This window comes from Candida metapsilosis (assembly GCF_017655625.1).
Source record: "Candida metapsilosis strain BP57 chromosome Unknown scaffold1, whole genome shotgun sequence".
Taxonomy (NCBI): Eukaryota; Fungi; Ascomycota; class Pichiomycetes; order Serinales; family Debaryomycetaceae; genus Lodderomyces; species Lodderomyces metapsilosis.
In genome coordinates, this window is record NW_027138159.1 from 2,617,155 (window position 1) to 2,635,188 (window position 18,034).

Below are 18,034 nucleotides of genomic sequence, written 5' to 3' on the forward strand. Positions count from 1 at the left end.
ACATTTTGCTATAAGCTATTTGCTTTTAATTACACACACATTCCTTTTGGCTCGGACCTTCCCACCACCATCGTTTATTTATTCTAATCTACATTTTATTGTTACATTAAAAGTACCCTCCAACGGATCATGTTCATATTGCACTCGATTTGTCAAGATTGGATCGGGAGTTGGAGGTCTATAATCAGGATTCTTGACTTGAGTTCGATTGACAAAGATTTCATCGTATTCGTAAACTTCAGGCACAGCCAAGTCAATAGCTCCAGGTAAGATACTTGATGGAGCTGGAGTTCTAAATGTTTTGGGCACATCTGACAAGTCAGGTATGACATTTCCTCTACCAATATGTGCTGCATTACGTCTTGATGACAGGAAACCTCGTGAGCTGCCTGTACTTGGAGCCGTCTTGTTAAATCCTTCAGTTCCTGTAGGAGTAAACGTTCCTGAACCAAAGCCACCACCAAAAGCTCCTCCCATTCCACTAAAGACTTGTCCATCTTCATTATAATTGTGTCTTCTCTTACGTCTGCTTTCTCTCTCCATCTCTTTATCCATACGCTCGAGTTCCAATTCTGTCAACTTGATCAATTGAGGACTGAATTCAGGCACATTTGAAGGGTTTCTCAAAATGGAGAAAAAATCATCAACAACTTGATAATCTTTTGACACCAATCGCAATGATGGAAGTAAATGATTGCGAATTGAGTCTTCAGTCACTGGTGTGCCATCATAATTACATCCAACCAAATTTAAAGCCCTAACATACATTTGACATTGTTCACGAATACTATGGGCAATCGTTGTGCTAAATTCTCCTGGCAAATAAAGTTCATCACACATAACCATGGCAAATTCTTCTGGTTCATTTTCATTTGTATTGAGGATATCCCATTCAAACTGATCAGTAAGTTGAGTGTTATTCATTATAATGTCAATCTTGATGGGTATACGAATCTCACCAGTTGTCTTTACTGGTTTTTGTTGATACTCTGCAATTTGCTCCTTAATACTGTTCAATATGGTTTGATAGTGAATACGGGGTATAAGTTTATAATCATCCAACAATTGACTTGTAAAGTCTTCGACTGTGAATACTTTCTCATTCAAATCCCACAAAAATGTGTCACGTAGTTTAAACTTATCTCTATCTTGATCAAATTCAAGCCTTATGGGTACATAATTTTTAGGACCCTTTGATTGAGCCAACCTTTCATTAATCATTCGGTCAGATATATCTCGTTCAGGAAGTAGTAGTCTACTCGCGGTATTTGTGATACCATTCCCATAACCTTGGTACCCCTCGCCCCATATACTATTATTCATTTGGTTCTTGGCACTCAACTGTATTGAGTTCATTCGTAATTGTTTTATTTGGTTGTATTGTTGCAAGTCTCGAGCAGCCGATTCAATTTCGTGCTTCATAGTAGCATGCAGTTTTGCCAAATTTGTCAAGTAATCCGAATCTCTCTGTATAATCTCTTCATACACATCAGTATCTAGTGGAGGAGGTACACCTTCTTGTTCAAATTTATCTGACCATTGATGAAGACTGGTCAATTGTTTGATTGGCAATCTTCCCAGTAATTCCTGTGCCTTTGCATGACTGACTCCAGGAATAGATGCGACTGAACTCATTCGACTTGGATCCATCACTCCACCTGGTCTATGAAAATTTGCTTGAGATGGAGTTTGGCCAGGAGCGTTTACTGGAGGTATATTAGGAGGTGGTTGAGAATTGGGGAATGGAACCACTCCATTTGGTTCACTTGTTGGCATAGCATTAGCAACCACATTATTCATAATATGTGCATCAACTGCAGTTGCTGAAGGTGGACCGCTGTGTCCTACATGTGGTATAGTACCAGCCGGAATTCCTTTACCTGGTATTGCTGGTCCTTGGAAATTAGAACCTTGCTGTGGCATGGCATTTGGTATATTGCCCGGAAAGTTTCCGCCAAACCCTGAAGGTGGAATTTGCTGTTGAGGGCCCATGTGTGATTGTAGAGGAAGTTGGTCAGGTTGAGTTGTAGGACGTGGTCCTGGCCCGTGTGGAAAAGCCGATGCTGGACCTTGCTGAGATATTCGATGTGGGTCATGTGGGGGTATGCCACCTGGAATCGGTACAGGCAGTTGTTGTCGTTGCTGTGGTTGTTGTTGTGGTGGTGGTGGTGGTGACTGTTGCTGGGGCATATTTTGCATCTGAGTAAAATTGGGAGCGCTGCTGCTGCCTTGTGGGAAACCTCTATTCTGCTGGTTTAAAAGCTGCTGCCTTTGTATATACTGTCGCATCATTTCCTGAAATTGTGGATTATTTTTCATTGCCAGCATTTGTTGTGGAGTTAAAGAAGCCAATAGTTCTGGTGTTAGCATTGGCAACGAACCACCCATACGTGGGTTTTGTTGTTGACGACCCATTTGGTTGGGGTGTGGTACACCTTGCTGCTGCTGCTGCTGCAATCCATTTATATTCATACCAAACATGGGAATATCAGTCTGGTGGTTTTCATTGTTCATGGTTGCGAGTGTTAAATAATGCTTGGTAGGCCCAATGGTTAGTCTGTTGTTGTTGTGGTTACAGTGGGATAGTAGAAGGTTTGACTGGAAGGAAAAAAAAAAAAAATTCAGCTTCAGTTTTGAGCATTGGTACACGCCATTCTCATTCTCTCAATTTAAACGACCACCTGGGAGATACTCTTCATATTTTGCAAAATAACGTAGAAACAGAGAAAGAAAGAAAGAAAGATATGTACTATTAAATATTGACAGATTTTGAGGAATAAATATATATATACAGTACAGTAGTAAAATACAATGATGAAATTTAAATGATTTTTATTTTATTTTTAACGTTTTATACATAAATTACACAAACAAACCTCATTTATTAAAAACAATAGTTACAGAAATCTTAATAGGAAAAGAGAGGAGATTAGACGGAACAAGTTTGGGAAATTAAGTAACTCAAAACATAAACTGTGTATGTGTTGTTATATAATATGTGTAAATATGTGTATGTTATATGCATACGAAAGGAGATAAAAAAAAAGAAAAAACAGTACACATAACCGCCAGAAAAGCAAAAAAAAATATCCTTGAACGGATGTCGTCCATATATTTCTAAATTCTAGTGGAAAATACTCTTTTGAAAGTGTAGCTACATAATACCCCTCTTTACCTCATTTCTTTTCTGATGTAAAGTAAAAATCCATCTTGAAAGAAAACCATACACTCTGTCAATCATTTTAGTCTCACTTTTAATGCGTGTTTCTAAGCCAAAAAGCTTTTTATGCCTCCGCTGCTACCATGAAAAATATATTTCTTAGAAAGGTGTCACCTGACCTACTTCAAAAGATAATACAAAAACAAACATCGTCTTCTCTCTTTCCGATACAACCACCAGCAGTAATACTACACTACACTCAGTTCCATGCTACTACCAACTAGAATACTATTTCGATCTTGTTCTTTCAAACGATTCCCGATTTCATTAGCAAAATGCTTTTCCACACAAATACCTCAACTCCGACTGAAGAATGCTCCTAAAAAGAGGATTGGTGCTCAAAAGTTACGTAGAACCGATCCTGCGTTTCAAAATGAATCAACAAGCTACATTCTTTCATTATTGGATAAGAACAAGGAGAATCAAACCTCGAAAACGTTGGAAAACTATCTTTCAATTGTCACTTCGGTAACTGTCGGAGATTCCATCAATTTTGATAAAGTCATTGATTCCATCTGTCATGAGTACAAGTTTGAAGTGGTGGTACCTGACGAGGTCATAAATGTTGAGGTAGGAACAAGAAATCTCATGGTTTTATCAAATGGTACTTTGGTTGGGTGGGACTTTACTGAAGATGAAATTATAAATAAACTTTTACCCAAAGTTGAAACTGCAGTGGGATCAAAATTTAACGAATACGAAAGTGAAGAGTTGGACTGGATAGGATTAAACCATATACCAAATGAACCTTTGAATAATGGTAACAGTTATCTACATGGTGAAATTTTGGTTGTTCAAGGAAACAATCCCAATAAAAGACTATTAGACATGGCTGCATTTGCAATTGGACTCAGCAGATCCACTAGATTATCAATTTTGGAAACCCAATTGGATGAATTTCTTGCCCTTACTAGAAAAAATTCTGAAATATTATCCAGTGGGAAACGAATCACATCCACAGAACATGAATTATTACGTACAACTGGAAGATTATTCTTATTAAGAGGCAAACTAAATCTTTATTCAGAACTCATTGAAACTCCAGACTTGTATTGGAGTGAACCGGTGTTGGAAAAGATTTATAACAATGTATCCAAGATTCTTGATATAAATTCGAGAATTTCAATCATGAATAGGAAATTAGATTATGCAACAGAAGAACAACGGGCATTTCTTAGTGTTTTAAATGAAAAGAAGTCAACTAGATTAGAATGGATTATTATATTGTTGATTATGGTTGAAGTTGTGTTTGAAATCCATCATTTTTATGAAAAATACGAAGACAAGAAAGAAAGAGAGGAAAGCAAGAGCTAGTTGAAAAAAAGAAAGAGAGGAAAGCAAGGGCTAGTTGACGCTTGTCAAAGTTGAACCATTTAGATAGTTATTTGAAAACCTTTGTATATAGAAAAGTAGCTTATTTAGATATACAATCCTTGCAAGTTGCATCAACACCAACTGACTTAAATTGTGAGTCTGACATGAGGGATCCAGTCAAAGCTTGAAACCATTCATATTCCAATTTCATGTCTTCAACTGAGCCTATCCACTGCTTTGAACATTGGTATATTATTGAAAGTTGGGCCAATATCCTATGGTGATGAATGAGGATATTGTGATTAAGTTATTTAGCTCATTTGACTTCTTTTCACTTTATTAGATAGCTTACATTGTATGTGGCACTCCTAGTGTATATCTCCTCATCTGTGTTGTTTACCAAAATTAGTGTCGACCGTGCTTTGGAGTTTCCTAAAACTTTGCAACCACTTTGTTAGTATCAAAATTTTTAAAGAACTTGAACAGTCATAAGTCATAGATCAATCAATATCAAGGTCTAAACTGCACCACAGCCACACACTTTGACGTTTATCTCACTCTCTTGAGGGGGTGTTCAAACACATTGATGATTACCGTATAATTGTGTGTTCTAATTTTTTGGTGTTAACTATGTAGCATAACAAGAAAGTTTTACAACCCAAAACAAGAAGTAAATACACTGATTTTTACAACCAAAAAACCAAAAACTATAAATATCCCCTCAACTTTCCCAGAAATTATTTCCTCCTTTTCATATCTTTTTCTTCTTCTTTTCTTCTTCTTTACCATCTCGGTATTCAAAAATTCATTATGGAGAGGAGGATCTATTTTTAACTTCAGTGGGTATAACGCTATTAGGTGATCTTGGCCACGCAATTGTGTAAGGCGAATCAACACGGTTTCATCTATGTTCGATTTTTTCTTACCGTTGATTGGGATGCGCCTGTCATTGATGCAGCTTGTCAATCTTTTTTGGTTGTCAAATACCTTTTACCTTTATTTGTGTGTATATCGAATAGGATGTGAAACAAAACGGGAGACTACTTTCAAAGTAATTTAGTTTCAGATGGTTGTTGGGCATTTTTATTTACTGTTAATAAATGTTTTTGTAAAGTTGTTGTACTATATTTGATTGTAGAAATTGATTTGATAACTCTTTCTCTTTCTTCTTCTTACAAGCTCTCGTCTGGTGATTCTGTCAATAGCCGTCTTTTGCCGAGTGGTAGCGGAATGAACAAGGGGAAAAGGGGAGGAAAATCTCTTCTGTACTCTGTTTCTTCAAACGAACTCCACACACACCATTTGCCCTAAATATGACCAAGAATACCGCCCCATATTATGAAGCGTTGCCAACCAATTTGAAGCCTGTCCACTATGACGTTTCAATTGCAGACATCAACCTCGCCAATGATACATTTAAAGGTGTGGTTGAAATTCAATTGGATGTGGTTGAACCAACCAATGAGTTACACTTGAACTATAGAGACCTTTCGGTATCAAAGGAGAATGTTGAAATCACTTATTCTGATGAAAAAGTTTTGATCGAGTCCCTTACTGAGTACAAGTCGAAAGAATACTTTATCATCAAGTTGGGTTCAACTTTAGAGTCGGGTAAAGTGCTCGTCAAGATCAACTATGATGGGATTATTCAAACCAATATGGCAGGCTTTTATAAATCAGCCTACTTGGAAAATGGAGTTGAGAAAAGTATGTTGAGTACCCAATTTGAAGCAACGGATGCTCGTAGAGCATTCCCATGTTTGGATGAACCTCTTTTGAAAGCTACTTTCAAAGTGAGAATCACTGCTCAATCAGACTGGACAATCATCAGTAATACCCCAATTGAATCTGAAAAGGAAGCTTCTAATGGATTGCAAACTGTGGAATTTGAGAAAACTCCAATCATGTCAACCTATTTGTTAGCATGGGCATGTGGCGACTTTGAATACGTTGAAAGCTTCACCAAGGATGAGTATAATGGAAAACCATTACCTGTGAGAATATACACCACTAAAGGCTATATCCATGAAGCTCAATTGGCCTCGGAAATTACCCCAAAGATTGTGGATTATTTCTCTAAAGTTTTCCAAATCAAGTACCCATTACCTAAGTTGGACCTTATTGCTGTTCATGCATTTTCTCATAATGCTATGGAAAACTGGGGTCTTATCACCTACAGGTCAACGGCATTGCTTTTCAATGAAACAAAATCTGCTCCATCATATAAACAAAAAGTTGCATATGTCATTGCACACGAGCTTGCTCATCAGTGGTTTGGAAATTTGGTGACAATGAAATGGTGGGATGAATTATGGTTAAATGAAGGATTTGCCACCTGGGTAGGTTTTTTGGCTGTTGATTACCTTTATCCTGAATGGGATATCTTTAGTGAATTTGTTAGTGAATCCTTGGAGCAAGCTTTAGAATTGGATGGATTGAGAAACTCACACCCTATTGAAGTACCAGTTGTTGATGCGTTAGATATTGATCAAGTATTTGATGCAATCAGTTATTTAAAAGGTGCATCCACCATTTTAATGATATCCAAGTACTTGGGAACTGAGTTGTTCCTCGAGGGTGTCTCATTATACTTGAGTAAGAATAAGTATGGAAATGCCACTAGCCATGATTTGTGGGCAAGTGTTGGTGAAGTTAGTGGTAAGCCAATTGATAAGTTGATGAATACATGGATTAAGAGAGTGGGATTCCCTCTCGTGAATGTTGAGGCAGAGAAGCAGCAGCAATTGATCCTTTCTCAGTCAAGATTCTTGAATGGTGGTGATGTAGCTCCCAGTGAGGATGAATCAGTTTGGTGGGTTCCATTAAATGCCAAATCAGATGCTAAAATCACGCTTGACTCATTTGACAAGAAAAAGGTTGTTGTTGATAATGTCGATTTGAAAGATGGAAAATTCATAATCAATCTGGACACAGCTGGGTTCTACAGAGTCAAATACTCTGATGAAATATTGAACCAAAATGTCATTGCTCATTTCAACTCATTAACATCAAAAGATAAAATGGGTATTGTTGCTGACTCGGCTGTTCTTGCATGCGCAGGAAACAACTCCACTACAAATTTCCTCCAGTTGGTTGAGCAAATTGTTCCTCAATTGGGTGACGATTATGTCGTTTGGTTAGAATTGGGTAAAAAATTGAGCCAATTCAGTATTGTTTTTGCAACTGAAGAAACAAGCTCCAAGATTAATGAATTTTTAAAACTGGTTTATTCAGAAAAGGCAATTTCAATCATTAAAGAGTTGAAATCGGGTGGTGAATCTCAAAAATCCGACTTCATTCAAACAAAATTCAGATCAGAGATTTTAAATAAAGCTGGCAAATTACAAATTCCTCAAGTTTACGAATATGCATTGTCCTTGTTTAACTCAAATGAACCAATTCAACCATGGTTACGACCATTTGTTTACTCCACCATTGCCTCTTCTCCTAACTTCACACTTGACCAATTCAACCAGATTTTAAAGTTGGTTACGCATCCAGATTCATTAGATTCTCGTGAAGTTGCATTGGCTGCACTTGGATCAGTCACCAATAAATCCATTTCAAGTGAATTGATTCCATTATTGGCTAAGCCAGATGTTGTTCCTACAATGGATGCCCATTTCTTGGGACAAAGATTGAGTAGTAACAGTGCAACCAGAGACGAGTTTCTTAAATTCTTTTTAAACAATTATGATGCCAGTATTTACAAAATCATGTCGACAAATATGGTTGTATTGGACCGTTTTGTAAAGATGACTTTAAAGAATTTCCAAAGTTTGGAAAAATTGAACGAGATTGATGATTTTTTCAAGACTCGTGATGTTCATGGATTCGAACGTGCTTTGAAACAATCATTGGATCATATTAGAATCAATGCCAACTGGTATGCTAGAGACATTGAAGAAGTGAAGAAGTTTTTGGAAAAGTATTGAAGCGGAGATGAGTGATTAAAAAGTTTTCTTCATAATCTATACCGGTATATACATACATAGTTAAAAAAGGCAAAAAAAAACAACGTCAATTAGCATATCCCACTTTAATCCTTGTTATCAACTTTGTGGTCGTGGGTTGCAGCGTATCTTCCTGAAGGATCGGAGTGGCATCCCCATTCAGCTTTAGGTACCCATCTCATAACGGTTGAAGCAGCAGCTTTCGAGTTGTGGAACATCTTGTCAAACTTGCATCTGTACCAATAAGCTTCTTTAGTTTGTGGGATATCGTCTCCCCATTCTGGCTTAGGGTTCTTCAAATCCTCGTCACTAACCATTTTCTCAGCAGTGTCTTTTAAACAATCAATCCATGAATATCCAACACCATCGGAAAATTGTTCCTTTTGTCTCCACAAGATTTCATCAGGCAAGTATGGAGTTTCTTTAGTATCAAATGCTTTTCTCAAAATGTATTTTTCAATGTGGTCCTTGGTAATAAGTTTGTCTTCAGGGTTAACATTCATACAAACTTCTAAAAATTGTTTGTCCAAGAATGGTACTCTAGCTTCCAAACCCCAGGCCATAGTTGACTTGTTGGCTCTGAGACAATCAGCATAATGCAAATTCTTGACTCTCTTGACACATTCTTCATGGAAACTAGCAGCGTTTGGTGCATTGGCAAAGTACAAGTAGCCACCAAAAATTTCATCAGATCCTTCTCCAGATAAAACCATCTTGACACCTTGAGCCTTGATTTTTCTTGACAACAAGTACATTGGAGTTGAAGCTCTAATGGTGGTGACATCATAAGTTTCCAAATGGTAAATAACATCGTCAAGAGCATCAATACCTTCTTCTAAAGTGAATGTGTGTGAATGGTGAATGGTTCCAATATATTGAGCAACTTTTTCAGCAGCAACCAAATCTGGAGCACCAGGTAAACCAATAGCAAATGAGTGCAATTGGTTAACACCAACTGAAGAATGCAATTCACCAGAGTTGTCAACACCTGATAATTCCTTGTTGGCGTCAATACCATGATCGTGTGACTTTACCGCTTCGAGATAAGCCTTTTTCGTTTCTCTAGCAGCAATGGAAGCGATCAAACTTGAGTCCAAACCACCAGACAACAATACACCATAAGGAACTTCAGCCATCAATCTCTTTCTCACAGCCAATTCCAAAGTTTCTCTAATCTTGGTGTAATCAACTGGAGTAGGAGGAATCTTTGAACCATCCCACCATGAAGGTTCAAAGTATCTGACAATCTTGTCAGTGTTTGAATCGTAAATGTGTCCTGGTGGGAAAGCTTCAATTTGGTCACATTCTTCAACAAGACACTTTAATTCAGAAGCAAAAAATCTAGTTTCTGGTGATTTTGATGATTTTCCCAAATACAAAGTAGTAATACCAATAGGATCTCTAGCGGCAACAATACGATCAGTCTTTTTGTCATGCAAAACCCAAGCAAACATACCATCCAAGTATTTTGGAGCATCAATATCATACTTTTCAAAAAGTGGAATAATAGGTTCACAATCACTCAAACTTTTGTATTTGTAGTCTGGGAACTGTTGTCTCAATTGGATATGGTTGTAGATTTCACCATTAACTGCCAATACATATCTTTCATCCGGGGAGACAATTGGTTGAGCACCGGAATCCAAACCGACAATAGCCAATCTTTCGTGACACAAGATGGTGCTTTTGTTGGCAATAACATTACCTGACCAGTCTGGACCTCTGTGTCTTATTAGTTTAGAGTATTGCAAAGCCTTTGGTTTAAACTCTTCAACGTTTTGACATTTGTAACAAGCGTAAATTCCACACATGATTAAACACTAATTTTCTTTGCTGACGCACTCGGGTGATATAGCACAGTAGATGATTATGTTCTTGATGGAATGTAAGATCTAGTGATACCAGCAAAAGAAAAGAAATCGGTAAAGATATATAACCTGTTTGATTTTTTGGAAAAAGTGAAAAATTTTTGGTGACTCTTTTTTTTTTCTTCTCAACCAATAAAGGTGCGCTTTGTGTAATACACTTGATAATGTAACGTTATATTCGGATGAGCCTTTTTTTTTGAGTCATCCGACATCTAAAGGGTTGTGAATAGCGAGATACGTACGCATTTATGTAGAAGCTCAAAGAAAGTGAAGGGGATGGCTCAACTCATGTACCTCACACAAGACAGTTCATCAAAGAGCACTCGCCATGGAAATTGTGTCAGATTGAATCATCTCTACAAAATGCTGAAACAATAACTTATATTCTTTAAACGAAAGTATACAATAAATGCATTCCTAATATGTGTGCTTCTCTCTACCCTTATAACTTAAAGTTTCGACGACTTCTTCTAATTTGTTCTGCATCACGATCGAAATTCTTGTCAATAATATCAATGATATAACTAATATTCACATCATCAACCAATAAACTCTTGTCCCCATGACTTAAATTCAACACTTGCATCAAGAATTGATTCAAGATATCAAGATCTTTGGGGTTCAAAATTTGAACAAATGCTTTAGTCTTGGCTTTATTTTTGAAAATTTGCACCAATTGTAAATTATTCAAATAATATAAATCACTAACCAAGTATTGCTTGTTTATCGATTCCAAAGATTTGAAACGAGCTTTTTTCCGCAGCTGGTCAATAATGTACTTGAGTAATCCTTTAGTTGTTGGGTATTTCAATTCTTCATCATCTAAAATAATCTTGGAATGGGACTGTTGACTCTTGGCACGAGCATAATTGTTGGCCAAGTTGGTTGTCATTTCCAAAATGTTTGTGATTAAAACAATGTATGATTCAATAAATGGTTTAGCCAAATTGGCAAACGTCTTGACATATTGACGATCTTCAATCTTGTAATATGGCAATTCCGGAATATATTCCTCGTTATCGTCAACCAAGGTGGTGGTGGATGAAGATGAAGATGCCGATGTTGTGTTGGGTACAAATGGTGTTGAAGTTTCCGAATTGGTGATTGCTTTGCCTGGTTCAATCCTACTGATAATGCCTTGTTCAAGCAAATCATCAAGAATAAAGTTTAATCTATTTCTTGGATTTTCATCATAATCAAACAAAAACTCATTCTTCAATGTACTTGTGACAATGTAAAACAATTTACCCAAGATTCTTCTATTGGAACTATAATCTCCATCAAGCAATAATAGGAGATACATGGTTATGCACTTGTGTATGATCAAATGGATGGTCAAGTTCTTGTAATACAACAATTCAATCGGTGATTCAATCTTGATCAAATTCTTTTCTTCGTTAACCTTGATATATCTAAAGAATGAAACAATACAATACTTTGTAACCATTTCAAGTTCTTCTTCATTTGCATCCAACATATCTTGTAAAATAATCTTGTTTGTAACTGAAGATTCATTTTCTCTAAGCAACAATTTCAAAACTAATCTCAATGTAGGAATCATTTCTCTTGTTGTGAATAGAGTCTTGCCACTATAATCAGTATATGCCTGTAATGCAGTACCAATAATTGAAACTTCTGGAATAAATGCAATTCGATTAACTTCATGTAAAATCTTGAATCCCAATTTTTTCAAATTAACATCTTTTTCACTCTTGATATCAATTTCTCTATGTTGACGCTGTTCATTAGCAAGAAATTCGCTCAAGGTGAAACTTTGACCCAATTTAACAAAAATTTTACCAGTCAAGTTACGAGTTGAATTGTCGTTGAAACCTTGTTTATCATAAATTAATTCATCCTTTTTAGGAAAGAATGCCAGTGCTGCAATCGAGACAATTCCAAAGAGACTTTCTTGGGTTTTGTCATCACCTTTCAACTCCTTCAAAAAGGAATCATTTTCATAAATACGTTCATAAGTAACACCAAGTGGTTGAAACAACATATCAAATGAAGCATTATGTTCTTCATAACGCTGTTTCAAATATATTGACACCATTGACTTCAAAATACCGTATTTGGGCAACAACAATTTACCATCTCTTGATCTTGTACCTTCGATAAACACTTCAAATGGAGTATTATTAACCAAAAGAAATTCCATAACGTTATTCAAGTTACGTTCAGTATACAATTCATTATTGAATGACCGTGGAATGAAAATAGCACCCAATTTTTTCAAAAGATTACCAACAATGGCAACATTTAAATTTTCCCCTGCAATGACTGATGGAGTAGCTATATTGAATCTGATTGACAATAAATGAAGAATGACATAGTCTAAATGCGATTGATGGGAAGGCGACCATATAATGGACATGGGGTTTTGAATATATTTTTGAAATAAATTGGACATTTCTTGATTTGAAACCCAAATTCCCTTTGGAAATAGTTTTTGCATAATTGTCATCACAGTAACATAAGCACTTCTAATGAATTGATGAGATGCAAATGTTGGTAAATTAATCTCATTTTGAGCCTTGTAGTATTTAACCATATAGTCTTTAACTTCTTTAAATCTAGTTTTAAACTCATCGGCCTTGATTAATTTCATATTCAATTCTTGATTGATTAGATTGTACACAATTTCATCCAATTTAGGGTCGTCTCTTTCCAATTTACCATCAATATGGTCTTTGAATTTCTTCTTGAATGAATCGTCATGTTTATTCATAAAGTACTTGTATTCGACATCTTTATAAATCTTGTCGTAATTTTGTGATCCAGTGAAGAAACGATATGCTGAGTGTAACAAGTTGAAAGATTGATGTAACGTCTTGACATTGTTTGGACTATCAATATAAGTCTCTCTATCAATAGGTAATGGGAACTTCATATCAATCAGTGGGTCAACCAATGGATCTTGAAGAATATTGATATCAAAATCAGAGTTGGCAATGCCATCCACTCCACCACTAGCAGTTGATTCAGACATGGAGAAGTGTTTGAACTGTGTGGAGTCAAGTGAAGTGAAAAGTAAAAAAAAAAGAAACTGAATCAGACAATCGAGTGTATATATATATATATATTTGAAATCGTTGGGTAAAAAATTCCGCTTTGTATCTCTTTTTAGCTCTTTTAGTTGGTTATTTTTTTCTGTAAGCGCCAGATTAAATAAAAAAAATAAAATTATAATGAGGTGAGTTATTACTCTATTGCGTATTATTGTATATTTTTTTTCTTTTGTATCCTGCCTTATTTCCGGTTGGAGTATACAATAAGTAACACAAAATACCGACGCTTGACTCGATGATGATGATGAGTAGTCAGTTGAACTCTGTTGTAGGTATGGGACTTGGACTCTAAGATGCAAATAAAAAAGAACTAATGAGAACGAATGAGAGTGCTTTTCATGGACTTATGAGTATTTATATATAACTGATTGCTACTCCTCAGCTCTGATGGGTTATAAGCAAAAAGCAATTTAGTCAAATGGTGGGGTACAGTTGGTGGTGTTGTTATATATTTAAAAATAAAATAAAATAATATTTTTTTGGGTCTTTTCGTAAATGCCTCAAGTCCCTTTTTCCCCTTTTTCTACTTGGGTATGTTTGAGTAAGCTATAACACCCCCTGCTGCTGTTGTTCTTTGGATATATACTGGTCTATATAAGGCACTGTGATAATGATATAGCTTCAAGGAAAAGGGTATGTTGGGTAAAAAAAACTCGTACATTTTCTTTTGCTTTGTTTTAAGCTATATGTCAAATTCATATCGGAGATTGCCCCTCTCTTTACCCCATTTTTTCTCCTTAAGTCCTCTTTAGACCACAGGGTTGTATCATTATAAGTGGTACAAGAACATGTGATTTGTGATTACTTTTGTAATAAAGAGATATAGTGTTATCCTCAAGCAAATTTGAGTTGTTTGTACGTATGTATATGGTATTACACAAACTATATATTAGAGATGCTTTTTCAATAACCCAACAAAAATTCATAAATACACAAAACCCCAACAAACTAACCAACTAACGAACTAACTAAACCACAGTACAATTACAGCTACAATAGCAGTACATACACATTTGCATATGGCCTTATGTCCTATCAGACAAAGACGGAAAGAGAAAACACACCCGTTGTTCCGACAAATAAAATATATCAACAAGAAGAAAGCTCCCGCTTTTAAGTTATTAAAAGAGGTAACGTGATAATTGCAGGCCTTACTAAAGCAGTTCCCCGGATTATTATGTAAAAGCCACTCTTCAATACTTTTGACACAGTATGTGAACTCATTTGTAACCTGTTTCAGTATCAAAGAGGTTATAGGTACCTACTTGCACAAAAAGCAATACTCTCCTCGGTTATTAAAAACATCTTCACTAAAAAAAACTGTGCCTCAAAAGGACGGTAATGGCATCTCCTTACTAATCTCTGCCGTTTGTCCCATATAGGTTTATGTCACAAACTAATTCTTCTTGTAATGAAGGCGGCATTTTAAACAACAAAAGGATAAAGAGGTAAAGAACCTCGGTATATCTCTCATTGATCCTCCTTACTCGACAATCTAAGAATAAGAAGAGATACATATTTCATTATGACTAGGTTTTACATGAAACAAGTGGGAAACAGAAAGAACGGTGGAAAGGAACGAAAAAAAAAAAACAACGATTGTTACATTGCTAATACGGAGACGGGAGACGGGAGACAGGCAGTGTTGACCGTTATCATATTGTTATCTGTTCCATTGAATTGTAATCCGCCACCACAATTGCTGGCATTGTATCATTCCCATTATTCTCCTATCTCTATCTCTCATTCACCTCTTCCTTTCAAAAAGTTCACCTTTCCTGTACCTGCGCTTTCAAATTTTGCGCTGCCCGCAGAAACAATCCTGATACCCAAAAAGATCGTAGAGAAGAGCGAATATACAGATGCATTTAACATAAAACATTATATTATTATTATCAATTAGAACTAAACTGAACTGAACTGAACTAGTGATTTACTATAAAACTTGGAAAACGTAAAAAAAACTAAAATTAAAATAAAAGAATTAAATTTCATCATCACACCAACAAATTTCACTGTTCTTTCCTGTAAAATCAACAAACTGGTTCCTTCTTCACTGTGACTCTCTTTCTCGATGAAGACGAGGCTTCATCGTCTTCATCCAACCGTTGCAACTCTGCAGTAAATACATCATCATCATCATTTCCACTTGCAACCAACTCATCATCATCATCATCATCACAGTCATCACCATCAACACTCTCCTTCCCACCATTCCTCTTTTCAATAATCGACTGTCTCAATTTCTCCCTGTAAGCAACAGTACCCTGACACAATCCAGTTTCAATATGTTGCACCAACCATTGACTATTATTTTCAAAAAATTGAAAACATCCAGCACACCGTCCACTCAATTGACTCCGTTCACTAGACTTGGTGCCTGGTGGATAAATGAAATGCAATGCCTTCAAGTGAGTCTTGAATGTGTCACGACGACTGAATCCACCCGTTGGGTGACATTTGGTGCCCAGTTGATGTTGATGGTGGTGAGTTGAATTTGAGGATTGTTCGGGTGGTGAGATTGTGTCATCACCATCAGCGTCTTGATAAAATGGACAATGGAATGCTTTTGATGAACTGTGTTTTTTCAAATGACGAGTCAAGTAACCTTTAACCTTGAATTGGGAATTACAATGTGGACATTCAAATGCATGGTCAATTTTACCGTCTTTACCTGTGTAACTTAGTTTTCTGACTGTTGTGTTGATAGTTTTGGTGGTTGTGGATATTATTACTGGTTCAGTTGTAATGACTTTAGCGGATGCTCTTTCTCCATTAATCAGATTATGTTGATGGTGAGCAACTTGGTTATGTCCCCTGTTCTCCCTTTCAACCTCTTCTTTATCATCTTGTTTGCTCTTTTTCAGCTTACGTTTCAATTTCTTCTCGTCTTGCTGTGGTTTCTTTAACGATTTCAATACAACATCAGTTGGAGATACAGGTACATCTGAATCCAAACTTGATGCAATCGAAGGCGACGATACGGAAAATCCAGACGACGACAATTTTCTCTTTCTTGAAGCAGTGAAGCCATCATCATCTTTCTGCTCACTAGCTCCAAATTTAACACTGTGTGGTAGTTTAAAACTGTCCAAGTTGTGACGACCATGAGGGAGATGCTGTTGCTGTTGTATATGGAATCGAGGATGGAAGTTGGTGAATTGTGAATTATCAAATCCACCAAATGAATTTGATGGGCCAAGTGACTGAAAACGTCCTAGAGGTTGTTGTTGTGCTTGGGAATGTAGATGGGATTGGGGTATTGATACCGAGCGCGAGTATGAACGAATCAAGTATGAGTCACTTTGTGCCATAGATTCAACATCAAATGCGTACCTTTCGGAAGTCGCATCGTCATTATCAGCACTTTGATAGTAATCTTGACCGTCAAATTGTTGGTAACCATTGTTAGCACGTGTAACAACACTGTCTTGAGGTGATGGACGATGTAAACGAGTCAAGATTTCATCGTCTAACGGACTGAGGAAACTTTCAGTTGATGATACAGAAGATGAAATTAATGCGGCTTCAATTGATGATGTCACTAGTCTTGCTGACGCTCTATCTTGTTCTTCATCTATAGTTGATCTTGGTTTGTGCTGATCAAAGTCATCGAAATATGGGTACTCATTGTCCTTCTCATTGTTGGAATAAAAATCATCTTCGTTGATGTTGCTGCTCTCGTTGTTGTTGTTATTGTCGTAGTCGTTGTTGTTGTTATTGTCGTTGTCATTGTTGTTGTTGTTGGTGTAGCGATGCTGATGAGCTACAATAAAATCGTCAAACATTGGCAAGCTATTACTAGGCGATGATTGTTCCATCTGGTCCGATTTTTGACTTCTTGAGAGCTGTTCCTGTGACTGTTGTTTCTGTTCTTCTTGTTGCTGTTGTTGGTGTTGTTGCTGCTGTTGGTGGAATTTGGCTTGCTCTGCTTTCTGTTGTTCTTGAAACACAGGGGTGTGTCTCTCCTCATCAAACCCACCTTTCTCAAAACGAGAATCATGGTGGTGAAAGTTATAAAAATGATGGCGATTGTGGTATTGTTCTGGATGAAGAAGGTGTAAATCGTCCCCCATTCCTGAATCAAAAATTGTAATTTGATCTCCACCGTCAAACATCAAGTCCAAGTCATCAACAGCACAATTGATTGGGAAGTTTGATCTTCCTTGGACATCATCAACTCTGCTTGAAGTAGAAATAGTTGTGGTCTTAGTCTTAGTCTTACTATTGCTAAAGCTGACTAAAGTAGTAATAGGTGGAAACAACTCTTGATATCTGCGAGTTCCATAAATTAAACGATTAATGAATTTGTATACATTGAACTGAATAGATAACAATCTAGGTGATGTGAATGGTTGATAAATTGTTTGGTTGGATTTACTATTATTAGCTGAAGCAATAGTATAAACCTGTTTAGCTTTAGTGCTAACTACCCCAGAGGGTAAAGATTTGACAAAATCCTCATAATTTGAATCGTATAATAATCCAAGTGTTGTGATGAACATTTTGTGTTGTGGTTTTGTATATCTAACTGAATCTATGATCTAATGATGTAGTTGCATAAAATATAGATGTATGACAGTTGCAAAACAATGTATTTAGTTTTCA

At 36.5% G+C, this 18,034-nt stretch overlaps 6 protein-coding genes across 6 annotated transcripts; 2 read left to right on the forward strand and 4 right to left on the reverse strand. All coding sequences in view use genetic code 12, as the record gives it.

Moving 5' to 3' along the window:
- Positions 1-78: 78 nt before the first annotated feature.
- On the reverse strand, positions 79-2,514 carry SNF5 (Snf5p; the record flags this gene model as incomplete). The annotated part of the gene is made up of 1 exon (XM_067689910.1): positions 79-2,514. One exon carries the CDS (start codon positions 2,512-2,514, stop codon positions 79-81), a length of 2,436 nt encoding a protein of 811 aa, XP_067551213.1.
- Positions 2,515-3,427: 913 nt separating this feature from the next.
- I9W82_001191 (uncharacterized protein) lies at positions 3,428-4,534 on the forward strand (the record flags this gene model as incomplete). Its single annotated transcript, XM_067689911.1, has 1 exon — positions 3,428-4,534. One exon carries the CDS (start codon positions 3,428-3,430, stop codon positions 4,532-4,534), a length of 1,107 nt encoding a protein of 368 aa, XP_067551214.1.
- A 1,313-nt stretch (positions 4,535-5,847) lies between these two features.
- Positions 5,848-8,469, forward strand: I9W82_001192 (M1 family metallopeptidase; the record flags this gene model as incomplete). The annotated part of the gene is made up of 1 exon (XM_067689912.1): positions 5,848-8,469. The coding sequence occupies one exon, from the start codon at positions 5,848-5,850 to the stop codon at positions 8,467-8,469; it is 2,622 nt and encodes an 873-aa protein (XP_067551215.1).
- Positions 8,470-8,573: 104 nt separating this feature from the next.
- Positions 8,574-10,298, reverse strand: ASN1 (asparagine synthase (glutamine-hydrolyzing) 2; the record flags this gene model as incomplete). Its single annotated transcript, XM_067689913.1, has 1 exon — positions 8,574-10,298. One exon carries the CDS (start codon positions 10,296-10,298, stop codon positions 8,574-8,576), a length of 1,725 nt encoding a protein of 574 aa, XP_067551216.1.
- Positions 10,299-10,797: 499 nt separating this feature from the next.
- I9W82_001194 (uncharacterized protein) lies at positions 10,798-13,347 on the reverse strand (the record flags this gene model as incomplete). Its single annotated transcript, XM_067689914.1, has 1 exon — positions 10,798-13,347. The coding sequence occupies one exon, from the start codon at positions 13,345-13,347 to the stop codon at positions 10,798-10,800; it is 2,550 nt and encodes an 849-aa protein (XP_067551217.1).
- A 2,112-nt stretch (positions 13,348-15,459) lies between these two features.
- Positions 15,460-17,931, reverse strand: STP1 (Stp1p; the record flags this gene model as incomplete). The annotated part of the gene is made up of 1 exon (XM_067689915.1): positions 15,460-17,931. One exon carries the CDS (start codon positions 17,929-17,931, stop codon positions 15,460-15,462), a length of 2,472 nt encoding a protein of 823 aa, XP_067551218.1.
- Positions 17,932-18,034: the final 103 nt, after the last annotated feature.